Consider the following 20,351-nt stretch of genomic DNA (forward strand, 5'->3'; position numbering starts at 1 on the left):
ACCACTGTTAGCTAGACAGGAATGCTTGAGTTTTTGAGGATCGAGGTGGGCACCTGAGAGGCTGCTGGGGGTCGGTGGATCTTCGATCAATCTATCACAGGTACCGAGGTCAGAGCTGCCTGAAAGAGTGTCTCCTATGCGAGATGAATGCTGGGGGCGGATTGCATTATTTTTGAGGGGGATTCCGCGATGGTGATTGAGGAGATTCAAGGTCCCGGAAGTGCTGTCAGGGGGATGTGGCTGCTCCATGATATTCGTCGACTACTCGATGAATGCGACGCCTTCCAGGTAACCCATGTATTCAGAGAGTCCAACAGTGCGGCGAATCGGGTTGCATCATATGCGGGTCATAACTCTGGAGACTTTATAAGGGAGAACCACGTATCTGTTTTATCTCCCTTGCATTGTATTTTGCTGTCTGACTCTTCGGGCTGTACTCATACCCGTTGTGTGTGAGCCTTCGATTTATCAAAAAAAAAACCACATAAAATCAAAAAAAAGAGCAACCGTGGAACCAAATCTCATGAGCAATTTTTTTTTTTTTTTTTTTTTTTGATACAATGAGCAATTCTTTCAAATCAAAAACTAGCGGCTCCAAAACTATTGGCACCTTAAAGATTTATTACACCTTTAATAATTTTTTTTTTCTGATGGAAAGATTACTTAGACATTAATCCTATATTTTGGTGTTGGTGTGAGGGTGGTTGTGATATAGAGGGCCCGGAATACCAGCAAGCAAGCACATGCACCAACTCACGAGTCACGATCTGTCTCCCATACAGCAATATATATATTTCTCATAGAAAATGCCGGTCTCTACCCATTCCTCCACTTGGTTGGGTTCTGGTAATACTCCAACTTCCTCGTCGGTCGCGCATTCCCTGCCTTCAATCTTGGGGAAAACATCCCTTCATTATAAACTCAAACCAAATCTCTCTCCACCAAGCCTCAGATTACTTCAGCTCTCAACAACTCAAAACCCAACTAACCCCCACCTCCTCCTCCTCCTCTCTCTCTCTCTCTCTCTCTCTCTCTCATGGGTCTCTTCTCCTGCGGCAAGGACACCACAGCTCCAGCGACCACCTCGAACAAGCTCCGAATATTCCGGCACGAGGAGCTGGAAACCGCCACCGCCGGTTTCTCCCCCTCCTCCCTCCTCGGCCGCGGCAGCCACGGCTCCGTCTTCCTCGCCTCCCTCGACGGTGGCCGCCTCCTCGCCGCCGCCAAGGTCCCCTCCGACGATGACTACTCCACCTTCGACGCCGAGATCGCCCTCCTCTCCTCCCTTCCCCGCTCCCCCCTCCTCGTCAACCTCCTCGGCGCCACCCCCGCCGCCGGCCCCACCCCACGCATCGCCGTTGTCGACCTCATGCCCCTCGGCTCCCTCCACGACCTCCTCCACCACCCCCTCCGCTCCACTCCCCCCTGGCCCCGCCGCCTCCGCCTCGCCCTCCACGCCGCCGCGTCTCTTGCCGCCCTCCACGCCCTCCAACCCCCTGTCGCCCACCGCGACGTCAAGCCCTCCAACCTCCTTCTCGACGCCAACGGCCGCGCCCGCCTCGCCGACTTCAGCCTCGCCATCCGCCTCCCGCCCCCCCAAGCTCTTCCCCCTGCCGGCACCATCGGCTACCTCGACCCCTCCTACCTCCGCCCCACCGATCTCTCCACCGCCACCGACGTCTATAGCTTCGGCGTCGTCCTCCTCGAGATCCTCACCGGCCGCCGCGCCATCGACGTCGAGTACAGCCCGCCGTCTCTGGAGGACTGGGCGGCGCCGCTCGTCCTGGCGGGGCGTTTCGCGGAGCTGTGGGATCCGCGGGCGCGGCCAGCGGAGGGCCTCGAGGAGGAAGCAGCGAGAGACGTAGCAGTGCTGGCAACGAGATGCATAGCGCCAGCGCCAGAGGAAAGGCCATCCATGGAGGAGGTGTTGGAGTGCCTCCGGGAGGCGGAGCGGAGGGTCCGATCGAAGCCGCCGCCAGCGTGGCGGCGGTTGGTGAGATGGGTGCTCGGTCGTGCGAGAAATGGGAAAGTGTCCGACGTCGCGGCGACTCAGCCGTGCGCCTGCCGCTCTCCTTTTGTTTAATACGATATAAATCGTTTAATTGTGCCACTCTTACATCAGCGCTGTGCCACTTCAAACAGCAAACAGTTACTTCTTCCAGCGTGTCAATATCTGTTGCTGATAATCGCCCCCACGCTGTCACGCGTCGCAAGAGAATGTATCGCTGTTTGAACTGAGACAGAGGATCAACTGAGGGTTAGATGATATATTTATTATTTTATGCTGTCATTTTCTTTTGCGTATGCGTAACGTGATGAATTGGCTGTCGAGAGTTTGTATATGATAATCTGGGATATGTGAGGATTAGTTATCCTGAATGGTAATGCCGTAATGGATGTATCGTGGGTTTCACTTTGGCAGTGGTTGGACCCACCAAGGAGACAAGGGACCGGAAACCACCGACTACCCGATTTTTCTCGGGTCCCACGTCGGATTTCATCACACCCGGATAAGGATTGGTCAGACTTGTTTATCTGCCATCCTGAAGGCTCTTGCTTAAAGTTTTTGAAACAGGGTGGCCGTCTATCTTATTCTTTAAGAACATCATGTCCATCGTAAAATTGGGAAAGGGAACCAGGGGGAAAATTGCATCTGCATGATAGCTACAGAAGCGGAATTCAGAGCAGCATGAAACGACATCACCAATGCAAGATGGCCAGATGGGTACTAGAGACAAATTACGTCTCTTTTGAAGGATATTCAGCCACGGTTGTTGAATGGATTTTGAATGAGGATCTACAAGGGACATACACCCTCAGTGATATTTGCAGAATAGTAAAAGGTTGCGGTTCTTTTCAAGCCGTGCATGTGTTTTGAAAGATGAACAGAATTACGGACTGGGTCGTTTTCTTTATTGCTCAATACTCAAAAGAAGTCCTATAGACCTGTTATATAGCTACTCCCTACTTTTGTGTCACATCCTCTCTCTAGACTTTTATGGCTATACTCACACTAGAGTTGTGTGAGCAGCCGTTGTACCAAATAAAAAAAAATTACATCTGCGACATAATGGTGCATCTTTGGATCATCCATGAAGGGTTCTCAAAAATAGAGAACATGAATACACCATAGAGAATATGCCCTTCGATCCCACCTAAACCCAAAATGAGGTTATCATCTTAATCTTTTATAAAAAAATGAAATACCAATGTTTTCTAGGGAACTTGGATCTTGATATCTAATATCACTATAAAATTATAGTTTATGGTGAATTAACAACTTTTTGTACGTAAATTTTTCAGTAAAAGAAACTATTGCAAATCCATCATGAAAAATCCATGGTAATAGATCGAAACTACTATAGAAGATGGTATAGGTTGGTGTATGTGTGTGCAAAATACAATCTTTAAGAGCCAAGCAAGTAACATGCCCCCAATTTTTCTTTTGAAATGTGCGTGTGTGTATGTGTGTTTGGTTTTTTGAAATCTATTAATTTCTTCTTTTAGGTACATATGAGATAGAAAATTTGACAAAACAGGATGAATTTATTTCCTTTCTTTTTGATCAGGTCAAATCTGCTATCCAATTACGCTTAAATATATTATTAGTCTAAAACTCAACAAAACATAGAGGATTGCCATTGCCCCTATTGAGCATCCATAACTACTTTTTACGCAAAAAAATAAAAAATAAAAAACCATCTATTAATGCCTAAGTGTCGATTTATTTTCCAAAATAAAAAAAAATGTCATTTGCAGGTTATTGCTTAGCACCCCAAACAATTTGGTTGTCAGGATTGTATCAAATAACACTTAGTGTTCAATGCTAGGACAACCTATAGCCAAGTGTCATGCTTTCTCCACGGCTAGGCATGCCATGAATAAACTTGCATTTTGATTTTCTTGCATAAATTGGGTCAAGTTTCGTGGTTTGCTAGGTGTTCAAAGAATTGATAAAATTTGATATGGTTTTCTCTAGAAAAGCAGAGCAAGCATATCAAGTTTTAATTGATTGTGATAAATTTGTATTGGAAATAAAATTTGAATTGTTTGTTCTGTGACACTGGTGTGCTTTATATACAAGTTGAGCCTCCGGATATAGTATAATAAAACAATAAAATCTCATAATAATAAAAAAGATATTAGGAACCGGATAGAGTATAATACAATAGCAAAATTCTATAATTTGGTACAATACTAAATTTGAATATGACAATCAGATCCCATGATCTTTGAAGATTGATCTGAGCTGATATACCCAAATTGTGTATGCAATATGTGATAGTTGTGATATCCAATATTATATATACTATAATATGCGAGATTGATTATGATTCTGACAACTGTAATAGCTTGCTTGCTTAGGAAGTCTTGTGTAGATCGAAGAGCAAAACCTGGTTAAGAGTAGGAAATCTGGAGGATTTGAACTTGGTCTTATTAACTCGTGCTGGAGATTTTACATGGAGGACAGCGCTCTTGGAGGACTTGTGAGAAACTCCTATAATAAGCAAAGGAAGTTTGGACCCAAAGTAAGAGATCGATGATCACTCTTTCTCCATTACGGAGGGATTAAAGCCTTTGATCCTTTGTGGTGCAGAGCCTGGAGAAGCGAAGGCTATCAAATTTTGGACAATATTTGGCTTGATAATTTTAGTCAAGGGTGTCTTTTTCTCAGCTCCAAGGCATAAGAGCTTATCTATGTGTCCAATGGGCAATTTTTTGGAGTAGAAGGAAAAGAAAGCGGATGGTGGCAGTGGGCAAGCCTTTGTCGTGGGAAGAGGAGTGGAGAGATCTTGTGGAGTTGCTGAGTTTGTTGGCTCCTAACTCTGGTCCAAACACTCTTTAGGTGTTCAAACCTTCGAAATCTTTTCTATTGGCTCCTTCTATTCTCTAATCAACCATGCAAGATGATCTCATCTGCCCCTTCTACTCTCATCTCATGCTGATAAGCATTCATCCTTGTAGTCATGAACACATTTACCAAAATTAGTTTTGAACTAAGAAGAAGATTGCATCACATGACTTAGATTTTTAGCCACATTTTGACACATATGCCGTTTACAGAATCTAGGGTTTGTGTTCGGCCAAACTTCTTCAATGGCAGCCATCATTGTAGTATCTTGATCTTTTAGAAAAGCTTGTGGTGCCTTTTTCATTTTTTGCCTCATTTGAAAGTTTTTATAATTTTATTATATAGTATTACCTACCAAAAATGACTATATATTTATGATGATTCATCCCAACAAATGCTACCTATGGCATTTCATACCCGTTCATTGTATATATTATATCAAAACATGTAACATCACCAAAGTATTCATAATCGATCTCTGATTTTTCATCAAAAATATATTTGTCATTTGATCATTGATATTACATTGCTTGGTAGGGTAAAACTTTTCATCTGGTAGCCTCTTTGCAAATATTGTGCGACAACGCTAGCACTTTGTAAGAAGTTCAAGTTTCACATAACGAGGAATTGAGTGAAACAAGAACTAGGCTTAACTTGCTTGAAATGGCCTTGATTAAGCTTAAGATAAGAATCAACAAAAAAATTATACAACATCGTCTCCATGAAATACAAAATATGGTTGCTTGGCATGAGTAGCATGCTATATTTGTACATTCGATTAGCATAAGCTTTGATAGAACGTATAAATGATTTAGCCGGGTTACACAAAGTGGGCTTAGTGCTTCTCTTTGGAGAATTCAGAAGTTAACTAAATACAAGTCAAGGAAAAAAAAAATAATAGACAATGAACTTGATTGAAGTTGTTTGAAATACCAATTGATGATGGCATAGTTACTCATCTATTGTATGCCCCTTTTCTTAATAAATTTTGTGAATAATATGCATGCCAAGATCCAACATGTCTAAAGATATAATAGGAAATGCAGGAACAGGGCTTCCACTATATCATATTTTGATTATGGTGAAATTTGAGTTGTTTTCACTTAAGCCCAACTCATAATTTAGATTTGATTGGAACAACAACTAAGCTGGCCCAACCAACACTACTAAGATCCTGCTTAGAATTACTATAGTTTTGGAAGTTTTTAGAAGTAGGGTTTTAAGGAGTAAATTTTTTTAAAAAAATTGTTTACTATTTGATGATTATATTTTTAAAATAATGTGTAATTTTAATTTGCGTTGGATGACAAAATTTAGAAATTATTTTTGATACGACAAGATAACAAGCAAGGACGATATATAGCCTTGTAAAGTAAAATATAATATAAAAATATTTTTAGAGTATAAAAGAATTTTATGGTAAAATTTAAAAAAACTTCTCAAAATTTTTATGGAATGTTACTATATTATTTAAAAATATTATTTGGAGGCCAAAAAATACTTCCTGTTTTTCCAAAATCTTGCAAAATAGGGTTAGAGCGCACACAAAGTTTGACAAAACCTCGTTCCAGATGCGCACTAGCAACTTAGCAAGTCGGCGGCAATTTCTGGGGTATGATAAAATGACTCCCTTTAACGAACTAAACAGCCAGTGACCGGGTTGAAGAGAAGCTGAATGCTGGTTGGCAACCCGCTATTGCCGGTAAATCGAGTAAATATTAAAAAAGTTGAGTGGTTTTATCGTTCTCTGTTTTAATTCTTATTATATAAAATATCGGTGGACGACTCGATTCGCCCCCAACTCTCTATTCCCGACACGCCTCTAAAGCCGGACTCTAACCTCAGCCCTAGCTTCGGTCCTCCTCCTCTTTTCAATTCGAGCAGCATCAGCGGGATCTTAGACGGATTTCAGAGTCTTTCTCCGATTCGAGGTTTGTAGACTCCGCCCCATGGTTTTTCTTCTGTTTCTTTTCGTGGATTTTGCAATTAATTTCATTGTTCTACACGATCCCCTGTTCTGTGGTTCTTCTTTTGGGAAATTTGGAAAAAAAACTCGTTTTTTACGTTTGTCTTCGATGTTTTAGATGGAGATATTGTTTTCTTTTGTTAATTTGTTTGATAATTATCCAGTTTGTTCGATTTTCTTTTGACGGGAAACATTCTTCCAGAATTAGGGTTTTTTGTTTGTATGTTGAGATTTCTTCTGACCCCCTTTTTTTTTATGATGGTTGATTTTTTTTGGTGAGAAATTGATCTATTTCTGTGGCTATTTCCACTCCTCAGATATCAGGGAATTGGGTTATTTTATCCTGAGATCCAATCCTCCTCATGGCGGCTCTCAAGGAACTCCTTCCCCCGGCAAAATCTACCGGCGCCTCCTTCTATGACCACTCGAAGGACTCTTGGTTCAAGGATAGGTACAGCTCCTCCTCGGACGCCTCCCGGTCCTCCGCTGTCAAGCCTACTCCGGTCCCGCCCTATGGGAAGCGCTCTGGCTTCGTCCCCCGGAAACCGGAGGACTTCGGCGATGGGGGTGCCTTTCCTGAGGTCCATGTCGCCCAGTACCCACTTGGCATGGGCAGGAAGGATGAGAAGCCTGGCTCCAAGATCCTTCCCCTCACCGTTGATTCCCAGGGAAATGTCGCATTCGATGCAATCGTGAAGCAGAACGAGAATGCCTCAAAGATTGTGTACTCCCAGCATAAAGACCTTGTCCCGAAGGTGGTGTCCGAAGAGGAGAAGCATGAAGAAGAGCTGGAGAAGGAGATTGAGGAGACTGCTGAGCGGACGAAGGCTGCTTTAGAGAAGATTGTTAATGTTAGGTTGAGCGCTGCACAGCCGAAGAATGTCCCTACCCAATCGTCAGAATCGAAGTTTATCAAGTACAAGCCCTCACAGCAGTCTGCAGCATTCAATTCAGGGGCGAAGGAGAGGATCATTCGGATGGTTGAGACGCCCGTGGACCCTCTTGAGCCCCCTAAGTTCAAGCACAAGAGGGTCCCAAAAGCATCTGGTTCCCCACCGGTGCCCGTCATGCATTCCCCGCCACGCCCAGTCACCGTGAAGGACCAGCAAGACTGGAAGATTCCACCTTGCATCTCGAATTGGAAGAACCCAAAAGGTTACACAATCCCCTTGGACAAGCGTCTGGCTGCTGATGGAAGGGGTCTTCAAGAGGTGCAGATCAATGATAATTTTGCGAAGCTCTCAGAAGCTTTGTATGTGGCAGAGCAGAAGGCTAGAGAGGCCGTTGCGATGAGATCGAAGATTCAGAAGGAGTTGATGCTGAAGGAGAAAGATAGAAAGGAGCAGGAGCTGCGTGCGCTGGCTCAGAAGGCACGGTCGGAGAGGACTGGCATCGCTCCAGCGCCTTCTGCCCCTCTACCTGCAGATAGAAATATGCTTGATGATGACATGAGAATGGAGTCCCACGAGCAGCGGAAGGAGTTGAGGGAGGACAGGGAAGAGCGGCTGCAGCGTGATAAGATTCGTGAGGAACGGAGGCGTGAGAGGGAGAGGGAGAGAAGGTTGGAAGCTAAGGAAGCTGCAATGGGGAAGAAGAGTAAGATCACGAGAGACAGGGACCGAGATATTAGCGAAAAGGTTGCTCTTGGTATGGCGAGCACTGGAGCTGGACGTCCTGGGGAGGTTATGTATGACCAGCGGCTGTTTAACCAGGACAAGGGAATGGAGTCTGGGTTTGCTACTGATGACCAGTACAACATATATGATAAGGGTCTTTTTACGGCTCAGCCTACACTTTCTACACTCTACAGGCCTAAGAAGGATGCTGATGCAGATATGTACGGAGGTGCTGATGAGCAGCTGGAGAAGATTATGAAGACTGATAGGTTCAAGCCCGACAAGGCTTTCACCGGTGCCTCTGAGAGGCCATCTGGTAGCAAGAGAGAGAGACCAGTAGAATTTGAAAAGCCAGAAGAGAATGATCCCTTCGGGTTGGATCAGTTCTTGACAGAGGTGAAGAAGGGTAAGAAGGCAATGGAAAAGATTGGTGGTGGAGGAACCATGAAAGCAAGCGCAGGGTCTTCACTGAGAGATGACTATGAGGGAGGAGGATCTGGAAGGACTCGCATTGCATTTGAAAGAGGACGTTGAGAACTGGACCAGGTTCGGATATACTTCTGAAGCACCTGATTCTTATGATAAAATTCCAATACTGAAGGTAAGCTTCCAATTCTCAGGTCCATGATTTGTTTTGGAACAGCATCTAGCCTTTCTACAGTTGTTATGTCCGAATGGTTGAAACTCTTCTAAATGTTTGAGCTGTTGTAGCTTTCTCTGATAAGACCATGGTCTTTGAACAATTGATGTATTACTTGTTCATGACTGAAAACTACATGTGCTGTCAACTTCTCTTTTGTTTTTATGCAGTAAGATTTTCTGTTTGTTAGCATCTTAAGAAAGATTTTCCTTTATTGATCTACTGTAAGAGAAGAAGAGAGAGCCTTGCGGAAACTAATATAGCTTCTTCCACAGTTTTGAGAAAGTGCCCATCGAAATAGATGTAAATCTAAATTGAACACGAGAATCGTTACCATAGATCACTAGAGCTTTGGTTAACTTATTCCTTTCTTTTTCTAGAAAATAGAAGCATGTCTCCAAACATCTTTTGTGTTGGTTCCCTCCTCACGTTCTCATTTGCTGCATCTTGAAGCAGCTTTAATGTCAGTTATTTCCTATTTTGGTTTCCATTAACCCAGTTCTTACTTGTGTTTCTAGTCTATTATCTACATCCTGCAATATATGCTGGAATCCACATTTTTCTGCGAGACCATGAAATGTTATTGCTGCATTCGGATACTGACATGTTATTTATAATCGAACATCTTTCTGGGCTGGTCTTTTGGAAATGCTCGCAGGTTGGTTGTTTTTATGTACCTATGTTTAAATTATGCTGTCCTGGGTTTTCACACTATGTACCGATCCCTGATATTTATCTTTTCCCAGAGCTCTCAGAAAGTGCATTTGTTTTTCTCCCCATTTTTTGCCAACAGTATATGTCTTACTGAAGAGGGAGTTAATCTGTGCATAAGATGAATGCCAATTTAAGTTCTTCAATTGAGCTGTCTTGGATTCTCTGCAGCCGATTCCACTTCCTATTTATTACACATGCTCTCCTGGCCTTAAATTGCATTATTGATCCATCAGATGGATTTATCATGCTTGATTGGATCCTCCTGAGAGTGGCATTAAAAGTTTAACTGCAGTGAATCATTGCTGATGGGAGCACTATTGTATGGTGACATCATTTTCTTATGCAGTTGAGTGAATTTGAAGACATTGTCTAAATGTGTAAGGGATAGAGCAAGGAAATCACAGACTGAAAAATTTCTGTAGTGGTCTAATCAAGTCAAAAGAAGCATCGTCAGATTTAGTAATTCTGAAGTTCTTCCTTTTGGGTAATCTGTGTTTAGTTGAATCTTCTTCTTAAACCCCAGACACATGGACCCAAAATTCATGTCAGTGTTTTGGAATCCATATAAGTTACTGAATATCAGCTTTAAAACTTTTTTATGCTATATTTGCATCTAAGATTTCTGAGAAGCTGTTAGGAATTTACACTTTGTATCCCATCATAACTATTTGAGAGGTTGACTAACGAGGTCATATGAAATAAGAGGATGATTTGCCCTCCCGCTTGTTCGTTCCGGTTCCTGTTATTTTTCTTCCCTCCATGTCTCTCACTGTCTTCTCTGCAATTAATTACCTAGCATGTCTGAATTCACCATCATCAATCCACTTCTGTTCAAAATGTTAAGTTATCGCAATTGGTGAGCGAGTTGTTATTGGACTTGATTATCATTCTCAAATATTATCTCTCTACCTAGTTGTAATGTAGAAGCTATAGAATGTTTGCTATTGTTGGTGCATTTGGTTCGGCAGTTGTTTTCCACTGGATGTTCTTGAGGATGGTGGAGTCTCTCATTACTCTTGAGTGTTTCATCATACACATTTTCGGGTATGCTACTTAAATTCTGTGTTTATTTTAACAAGATGATGTTAGTTTTATTTCGGCAATGGAGGAGATGCAGTCAACATTTTTTGGGCAATTTGAAACATGAAATCTGATGGCGCCGATCCCATTGTCGAACTCATGCTTCAGGGTTCACACTTTGATTCCTATATGGATTTTATTTGAACTATATTTTCAGACTCATGCATGCGTAAGTTGAACAAATCATCATAATCTTGAGTCCTTCCCTCAATAGGAGGACTCTTGAACAAATCCTCATAATCTTGTGATTATTTTGATTCCATGGAAATTATATCACAAGATCCATGATCCTAAGAGGAAGCTCTGTTAGGAACATGTGATCATGGAGGTTTTAAGCAGGAGCTCTGTTTAATGATTGGATCAAATCTGCAAATGAAGAACGCAAGAAAAAAAAAATTGAGGTGCAAATTTGCAGGGACCAGAGACACATGTTTATTTGACAGCCATAATCCGGCAATCTAACCAACTTCCATAAAATAGACTTAAAAGATCATGGAAAACCACCTCAGCAGTTCCGTTTTTTAGGAATCCAGCGGTCTGATTTGTTACTACACCTTATAGATTCCAGACCTCTGAATCTAGATTTTGGGCCACCATTTTAGCGCCGGAAAATTCTTGAATTCATAAAATCAGTCTTACTTATCTGCTCAAAAACTATTTAATCGAGTTAAAGAAGACCAATCAGATTTCCCATTGTTCAAATCTTGGGTTGATCCGATGGTCTGATCTGTCTCTCAGCCTCTCAGATTGTGGACCTCTAAATTTGGATTCTATAGACATTTATGAACACTTGACAGTACGCAAATTCATAAAATTGTTTTCACTTACCCGATCAAAAATTGTTTAATATAGTTAAGTAAAACCTATTAAACATCTCATTGTTTAAATCTTGGATCTGATGGGCATGTGAACCTATAGATTTCTGTTGATTTGATCCAACTGAATCCTACCATTACTCAAGCTTCTTATGTTTAATTATCAAGCCGATCGTTACACTGATACCGATCATTATTTAACAACCATCGAGATATAGCTCACCATAATTTATAACTGCTGCCTGACAGAAATAGATACTTCTTTAGATGATAATTCATCACTTTTTAGAAGTACAGTGGATGATCAATTTTAATAATCCAAAAGACAGATTTTGAGCAGATTGAAATTTTACGGCAATAAAATGTTGGATTCGGCTGCAACATTGCATAAATTGCGCCCAATAGGTTTAGATTATTATTGGGTTTAAGAACGAATCAATTGCTGGAAGATGCTCTCGGTGGAAAGTGTGTTTTCCTTTTTTTTTTTTTTTTTTGTGTGTGTGTGTGTGTGTGTGTGTGTAACAGTGGATCAAAGCTTCCACCGGCTTCATTAAGATGGTGAAGAGGATAGAGAGATTGATGATATTACCGTACAGAGGAGCTCAAGGTGCTCGGAGCACTTTGGGATATTTTGTATTTCAATTTTATTGGATGTATTCGTACTCGTAATGTATGAAATGTCTGTTTTTAGTGCCAAAAAAAAAAAGAAAAAAAAAAAGAAAGAGGCTCAAGGTAAAAGTAACAAAATGTTCTCACTAGAGAATAGATGTAAATGGAGACATGGCATCAAGCAGTTATCGACGTGGGAGAGCTTGGAGGCGCATGGTGCCGGTGCATGCTTCTTAGACAGTAGAAAAAAAGATCATTCATCAAAGAGCCTCAATGCTCTGAGCTAGCTGTGCTGTTCTTTGGAGGCTTTTGTGAGGGAAGCTCTTGTTGGTCCTTTCTTTCTTTCTTTCTTTCCTTCTTGCCAAATGGACCAGCTAGTTCTAAGGATGGCGGGTTTTGATTAGAGAAACTATGTAAGTCCTGTTACAAGAACCTGAGGGTTGGTTTGGTTGGGGTATATCATATTATAGGATAATCTAACATTTCGTGAAAATCGTTTATCTTAAAAAATTATTGCAGAGGAAAATAAATTTTACAAAATTTGGTTGATGGAAAAATTACTCCAAAAATAGAATTGAAAAAAGTTTACTATATTTGGCTAGAAGTAATCTTATATAAAAATATTGCCAAATTCTCTTGAATAAATAATTCAAAAAATAATAATATTTTTTCTCAGTCTATTTGTTGTAGGAGCGAGAGTGCGCAAGATAATATCAGACCAGATATATTTTCATATCCAAAATTATTCAGATATAATGAAAATTTGAGCATCTGACTAATATCTATTAAAAAAATGGATATGGATATTGATAGACAACTTCCTGATCCATATTCGAATATCTGATTCTATTTGGATATGTGAGCATTTTGATATGTTATTAACTTAATTTACTATCTACTTAGTAATATCTTTAATTTTATAATCATAAAGTTTAATTATTCGAATTATTTAAAATAAATATAGATATGATTTTTTTTTACATCCGATTAATATCCAATCTTGTTTCAGCCCTAATTTGTTGGCCATTTATAGTCTGCTTACATAAATGCTGTGAATATTGGCAAATATTAAAATATATTTGCATAAATTAATAAATATCTTTTAATTAATTATACATATACTAAGAAATGCATTTCTTATTATAAATAAACTTTAGCATGCTTTGGTACATCAGTAAATATATTGTTGTTAATAAATCCTATGATTTATTTATTAATATATATTCATATATTAAATATATTATTATTTATAAATCTTATTAATCAATATTTTAATATATTTATAAATATTAATATGATATTAATATAGTTAGTATTAATTATATAATATAATTAATATAGTATTAATATAATATAAGTGAGGATATTTCTGTCAAGAAATAATAATTTTAAATTACCTTTATTCGGCAACTCGGCGTATGAAAACAAATACTACGTCCTTAGAGGTATCTGTTTTACCTTCTCTCTCAAGAAAATATATGATTCAAAAGTAAATTAATATTGGAAAGATTCCCTGGATCACTTACACATATTCCTAGGGTGAATTGGTAAAATTATCAATTCGCCTTTTGCTTGGAGATGAGGTAAATTACCTATATGTCTAATAAAATTGACATATAGGTATAACCCAAAAATAATTATAAATCATGAACTATTGCCAAAAGGCATATCATTATATTTGCTTCCATGATATCCAAAGCACAAAAAATGCGTAAAGGGAATTCGATTGTTTCATATCTTTGTATATCTTGCATATTTGTATTTTTTATACTATTTGATTGATTTCCAACCAGTTTAGTCTAACGTAGCTTACATAAATGGTTGGAATTAGCTAGGATATGACAGAAACTTAGAGAATATGGCTTCCACGTTCGCTTAACAGCATAACATTCTGTTAATATTCTTGGTCTACACGAGGTGGAGTCATATTTCTTGATCCAACTTTCATGTCATTCACATAAGAGGTCTTGTTGATACATGATATAAAGGTGTGCCCCATTAATGTTTTGCAATTGTTATCTGCTTAATTATGCTCAATCTGTGTACGCTTGAAACTAGAGTCAATAATGGAAGAGAATGAGTTTGGATGTAAATATTGCATCGTTAGCAATGTTTAAACTTTACTTGAAAAAATACTCTTCTTCAACGGAAACTCTTCTAGAAACTGAAGACTCCTATGGAATTGGTCCTATGAAGGAGTTTGTGGAATAGAAACAGATGATTGAAGATTAATTATTAGCAGTATTGCTGTTGAATCTGAATTGAGATCGGAGCCTAGCTCAGATGACCCTAAAGTTAGCAGGAATCGAGTTGAACCGACTAGCCGAGGTGTGGGGATGGCATGCAAAAAGTCTATTTGCTGGAGAGTTTCCGGTGAAAACCTTCCGATGTGTAAATTAGAATAGAGAAACAACAATATAGAAAGAAAAGCTTTCAGTAGAGTCGAATTCTCTATGAATGATATTGCATACTTGAGCCCCCTTGGACCACCCCTTTATATAGGAAAGTCTATTTTATCATTTACCTAGGTTGATGTGATGCGCACCGGTCGCCAAGCAACGACCAATCATATGTTTACGTCCTAGACATTATTTCGCATAGGCGGCGTACTGACCGCGTGCCAAATGCAGATGCCAGTTGCCAGAACTGTCAGTCCTTATCGGTACATATCGATTGTCTCCTCGGTTAGCCGGCTCGTCGGCTAGGGTTGAAGTCGCTCATCTCGGTTTTTATTCAAGGTCAAGGTCCGGTTTGAGGTTGAAGTGTCTAAATATTTTTTCCATCAAGTAGAATTTGTAAATAAGTATATGTTAAAAAAAAAGTGAACAAGAAAAAGAATTAGTAATAATGGCACCTCAAAAATAATGACAAGAACACTAATATTATTAATAGTTATAAAATGGGTCTATCTCTCTCTCATTACAATTTTTTTTTTATACATTGGCAGCTCACACTAGTCTCGCGTGAGCACTACCATCTAAGTCAAAGGACAAAATACCATACTACCATCTAAGTCAAAGGACAAAATACCATACTACCATCTAAGTCAAAGAATAAAATACTATAGTACCATCTAAGTCAAAAGATAAAATACTATATAAAGGTGGAAAAACAAATATGGGGCGACTTGGAGGTGCCATCGTACTCAAGTAATGAATACAAAGGCAAGAGAGACTTGGATTGGTCTAAGGCTTGCGTACTCGTGTATCTTACACTGAGAATAGATGAGATTCCATAGAAGATGCCAAAACTTGACATTTTACTCTACGTCTAAAGCTTCCAGTTACGGTGAGTTTTTGAGCTAAACAGGCTTTGATTGGAGCTTGCTGTGACGATTGATGGTGATTGCATGGAAGGGATGTGGTATTTGAAAATTGCTGCACACTCATAAACCTCCAAGGACATGTAAGCAGAGTGAAACAGAGGAGGAAAACAACTAGGCCGGTGGATAGGTAGAGAAGAGGCAATGGCTAGGGAAATAGGCTATGTGGGCAAAGATCATTGGGATGAGGAAATAAGAGCAAGTAGTTTTGGCATCAAAGGCGAGGTGGATGTTTGAGTGAGAGAGAAGAAAGGAAAGTCGCCTCCATCTATGATGTCTAAAGGCATGGCTCAGGTGGCGAACATCCTGAACCTAGATGTTGAATTTTTTGGTGTCTTTTTAAATCAAACATCAAGTCATACGATTTTTCTCACTGTCTGGATGTGTCTCTCATAGTTGTGGGTAAAAATTCTCCCTTCCACAACAAGTAGTCAATGCTCAGTATCATTGGGAAATTTTATCTGAAGTTCTACAGGAAGAACAGCTCATCATGAGAAAAAGAAATTTTCATCTTATGTAATCACACTAGTTAGTGTTTGCCCCTTGCTATCTTTTTTTTTTTTTTTTTCAGCTGTATTTGTTTCTGGTCCTGCTTTTTAGTTCTTCTCCCTATAGAGGGTGGAATACCACCACCTTTTTTCTTGAAAAATATGGAATACCCACCTTGCATTTGATTTCAAAAAAATCTTGACCAACTGGTCTAAATTGAGTCTTATTTTTTTTTCTAGCAATCTATTTCTTATGCACAAGATGCTATGAAAGAGCATCTTGGTTTCATTGGCTTTATTCTAAGCTTATCAGCTACATCCTCAATTATCAGTTCATTTGGTGCAGTAGAGTTCAGAGACCATTATAATGGCTTTACCGGCATCTTTTGACCATTGATTGGCTGGTGACATCAATGAGAGTATCTGAAAAGATTTGAAATCAGTGGATCGATAGGATAACAACAATTGAAAATATTGACCAGCTTGTTTGACTACCTCTCTGAAAAGATTGAAGAGATTGGTGCTTGTGACATTGAAACTCAAGCACAGAACTTTTATATGTTGGCCGTGGTACTCTTTCGTAATCAATCGACTCAAATATCTTAGATGGTTGCTTGTCAGCAAATAAAGCTCAGAGAAAATTTCTCTAAGAGAATAAATTAAAAAAGTCAGCGACATAGATCTTTTGCTGAATTTAGAAGCATTATTTGCACAAACTTGGCATCAAAGTCCTTAGCCCACATGCCAGATTTAGCAGCACAAAGTTAAGTATGATACCAGACCTGAAATTGCCTTTCAATTTTAGGTTTAATCTCTGTGTGTATTTGTTTCACTTAGATAAATTTAAATTCTTTCAACTACCATAGAAGGGACTGCAGATTTGGGAACAGATGTTTCATAAGCTGAAGATCTTAGGTTCCCTGTTTTAAGTCATAGCTTGCTTGGCTTACTACTAACCAAGATAGAGATCCAGAACTAGATTCATCTCGCATCTCTGAAATTTGAGATAATTTGATTTTGACATGCCAGCCCATAGAATCCGAAAAATTCTTAACCATGCTTAATAAGATTTTATCCCAAGTAAATGGTAGAATTACTTTGAAAATTTACCAGCAACCCAGCTAGCACCTTCAAATTCGAGTGCTACGAGAACCAGATATATCATAAAGCACACGCAGTTCTACCAAACAAATGAGATTATCGGGTGCTGATACAGAAGACACATCCATCCTTTTTTAATGCTAACAGGTGCATAATACGATTCATATAGGACCTTCTTATGGGGATAGTCTTGTCGACAACTTAATGGTTAACATTGTGTCTGAGCTCTTGATCCCACTCCTGTCTAGTATGTAAGGGTCCAAATGGACTAGAGAGAATCATTGAACATAAAGCATGTTTGGTTGAAAAAGTTTGGGCTCTAGAATGGAAATGGAAATAAGTGACTTCTATTTTATTTATTTTTTTGGTACAACGGCGGCTCACATCCTACGGGTGTGGATACGGCCAACAAAATTTGAAAATAATAAAGCAGAAAGAGACTCCGGCACTGTGTTCTTTAGGGATAAGAAATTAAATAGAAGAAGAAAATTCGATTTTCACTAAAAAGCTATTATGTGGCACATGCCGTCACTAGGGAGACCTCAGTCGACGCTCCCCACCAAAAATTTTTTGTGACTTTTAGTCCAACTGGACTGGGAGAACAACAGTCAGGTGCACCCATTGGACGCTGGAGCCAATGCTCGCGCTCCCTCCAAACAAAGCCTTCAGAATGGTGAGCCGCATAGGAAACGTCCCAATCAGCTGCACAATTCGCTTCCCTGAAGACGTGTGTAGCCTGATGGGTGTCACACGCCTGCAAGAGTCTGCGAATGTCCAGAAGCAGCAGCATGCCCTCACCTGCACGACCCCGACCCCTGATCCAGTCAATCACAGTGGCCGAGTCGCCCTCAAGGATAATCTGGTCTGCACTAAGTGTCCGTCTCGCATAGAATATGCCCTCCCAGGCGGCTCGGAGCTCAACACACACCACCGACGAATCGAAAATCCGTTGTCCCCCGTCGCCACTAGTATGGAATCATGATCTCGAATGACGAAGCCTACACCTTCGCCTCTCCTTTCAGTGGCCTTATTGCCATCAAAATTCACCTTCAGGAAACCAGGAGGTGGGGGCACCCAGGATACGAAAACATATCTGAACGCTACAAGAGCAGAAGGCATACCCCAGATGTCCCTGGCCAACTCGATAGATGAACTCACATCAGTGCTAAGGAACTCCTTCGCATGCAGTAATGCTCTGGCCACCACCGCCCACGGGGGCGTGCTGCGACCCTCAAAGACTCGTGCATTCCTGTCCAACCAGGAATGGTAGGCCAGGTAGGCAACACGAGTCCCTTTCTCCTCCACCCCAGGCCCTGACCCCGGGACCTCCAGGAAGCGCAGGAACTCAACAATGGACGACCACCTCTGCCCCGTATCATAGGAGAGCCCCGCACACCTCCAGATCTGACTGGCCCGCGGGCACTCAACTAGCACATGATAGATGGACTTCTCCACCTCTGGACATACTCCACAATCTGCAACTATCCGCACTCCCCGCCGCGCCAGAACACTCCTAGTGGGTAGACAGCCCCATGTTACCTTCCACAAGAATAGTGCGACGTACGGATAAACATGTAGTCTCCAGATCCAGCAACCATCAAACTGTCGGGCCACCGCTCCTCTCCTACTTCTATTTTAGCTGTTTGGTTTGAGAGGAGGAAGGATGGAACAAGAATGGGCCAATTTGAAGTAGCAATCAAGTCAGGTCGGGTTGGATGCGAGTTAGATTAAAAATTCATCGATCCAAATTCAAACTGTTTATTAAACATGTCAAAATTTTTAATCTAAATTTGACTTTTTTTATTAAACAGGTAACCCAACTTGACCTATATAACCCACTTATTAATAGGGTTAAACGAGTTTTTAACGGGTTAAATGGTTTAAACATGTTAAATAGGTTAAGCAGATCGGGTTAAGCAGGTCAGAAACAAGCAGAAACAAGTTAAGTAGATTTTGAAATAGGTTAAACGGGTTGGATCATAATTTCACCCAATTATTAAACGGATCAAAACAGATTAAACAAGTCAAATGTTTAAACCTGAACCCAACTCATTTAATAGACATGTTGAATCATTTACGACCCAAACACATTTATGTCAAACCCAAACCTACTTCAAGTGGGTCGTTCGTGGGTCGGATTGGCGGATTGGGTCATAAATTGCCACTCTCAGCGCCAATCCCCCAAAACCCAATCTCTATTTTTTCTCTAGTATTCAAATTCCATTCCAATTCCAATTCCAATCACGAACCAAATATATTAGGGATATGGCCCATCTAATTTTCATTCCAATCTATTCCGATCTGATTCCGGTCACGAACCAAACGCATCCTTAATTCATTCTTCCAATTTCTAACAAAGTTGCCTACCCTCCTATTCAGTAGACCAGTTCATGAAAGAATGCAACTTTGGTTCCACACCCACACCAAACCGAGCACCACCTTTTTTTTTTTTTTGGTGGTTTGGCTGCTCAAGCAGTTCTCACATGAGCACATCCAGCTACATCACTAACAAGAATACTAGTAAAGTCAGTCGGAACTAGAACTTACCGGATCCATAGAAACTCTCCTGAATGCTGCGCAGCGAAGGAGGCGACCCAATCAGCTGCAAGCACCACCTTTGCAGTCTGCCACAGTGAAGCAGTTACATACTCAATACTTTCCATTGTTTCATAAATTTGTTCATTTTCATTTGGACCTGGGTAATCAGTAAATGGCACTAAAGATATTCTCATTGTTTTCACCTCAGTTGTGCTGCCAACTAAATGGACACATTGAGATGCACACATGAAGGGATTTACATTAGAAAGCTAGACTGATAGTTCCCTATCCTGATTCCCCACCCCAGTTGGCCAGAATGCAAAACGCAAATCCTTTGGATAAACTGCAATGGATGGGTCATTTTAGTTTCCTTGGGAAGAAGGATACTCAAAGATAAGCACCAAAAATAAGCTCTGGTAGTCATCCTCCTCGCGGTCATGGAAGGTAGTATTTAACATCTTGGAAGCATAGAGCAATGGAAACCAAAGGATAATGTGAAATCAATGCATCACCCTGTTATAGGATGTAAAGATCCTCAGTTCAGACTTTCATTCAAATCAGCTATTTCTTTAAAATAGCTATTCAAATCAGCTATTTCTTTAAAAGGTCT

General features: G+C 40.4%; 2 protein-coding genes across 2 annotated transcripts; both read left to right on the top strand.

The window, feature by feature from the left end:
• The first annotated feature begins 567 nt into the window (after nt 1-567).
• On the top strand, nt 568-2,342 carry LOC103723731 (serine/threonine-protein kinase-like protein At1g28390). The gene has a single exon (XM_008814748.6). The coding sequence runs from the start codon at nt 1,037-1,039 to the stop codon at nt 2,081-2,083; it is 1,047 nt and encodes a 348-aa protein (XP_008812970.3). The 5' UTR covers nt 568-1,036; the 3' UTR covers nt 2,084-2,342.
• A 4,264-nt stretch (nt 2,343-6,606) lies between these two features.
• On the top strand, nt 6,607-9,222 carry LOC103723728 (SNW/SKI-interacting protein A-like). The gene is made up of 2 exons (XM_089927640.1): nt 6,607-6,783; nt 7,136-9,222. The coding sequence occupies exon 2, from the start codon at nt 7,181-7,183 to the stop codon at nt 8,966-8,968; it is 1,788 nt and encodes a 595-aa protein (XP_089783766.1). The 5' UTR covers nt 6,607-6,783; nt 7,136-7,180; the 3' UTR covers nt 8,969-9,222.
• The last annotated feature ends 11,129 nt before the right edge of the window (nt 9,223-20,351 follow it).

This window comes from Phoenix dactylifera, chromosome 15 (genome assembly GCF_051530095.1).
Source record: "Phoenix dactylifera cultivar Ajwa chromosome 15, Ajwa_hap1_PhDact_Kaust_v1.1, whole genome shotgun sequence".
NCBI lineage: Eukaryota > Viridiplantae > Streptophyta > Magnoliopsida > Arecales > Arecaceae > Phoenix > Phoenix dactylifera.

What these genes read in the sequence shown, in the direction of transcription:
- LOC103723728 (XM_089927640.1), top strand. Translation starts at nt 7,181, where the DNA reads ATGGCGGCTCTCAAGGAACTCCTTCCCCCGGCAAAATCTACCGGCGCC.
- LOC103723731 (XM_008814748.6), top strand. Translation starts at nt 1,037, where the DNA reads ATGGGTCTCTTCTCCTGCGGCAAGGACACCACAGCTCCAGCGACCACC.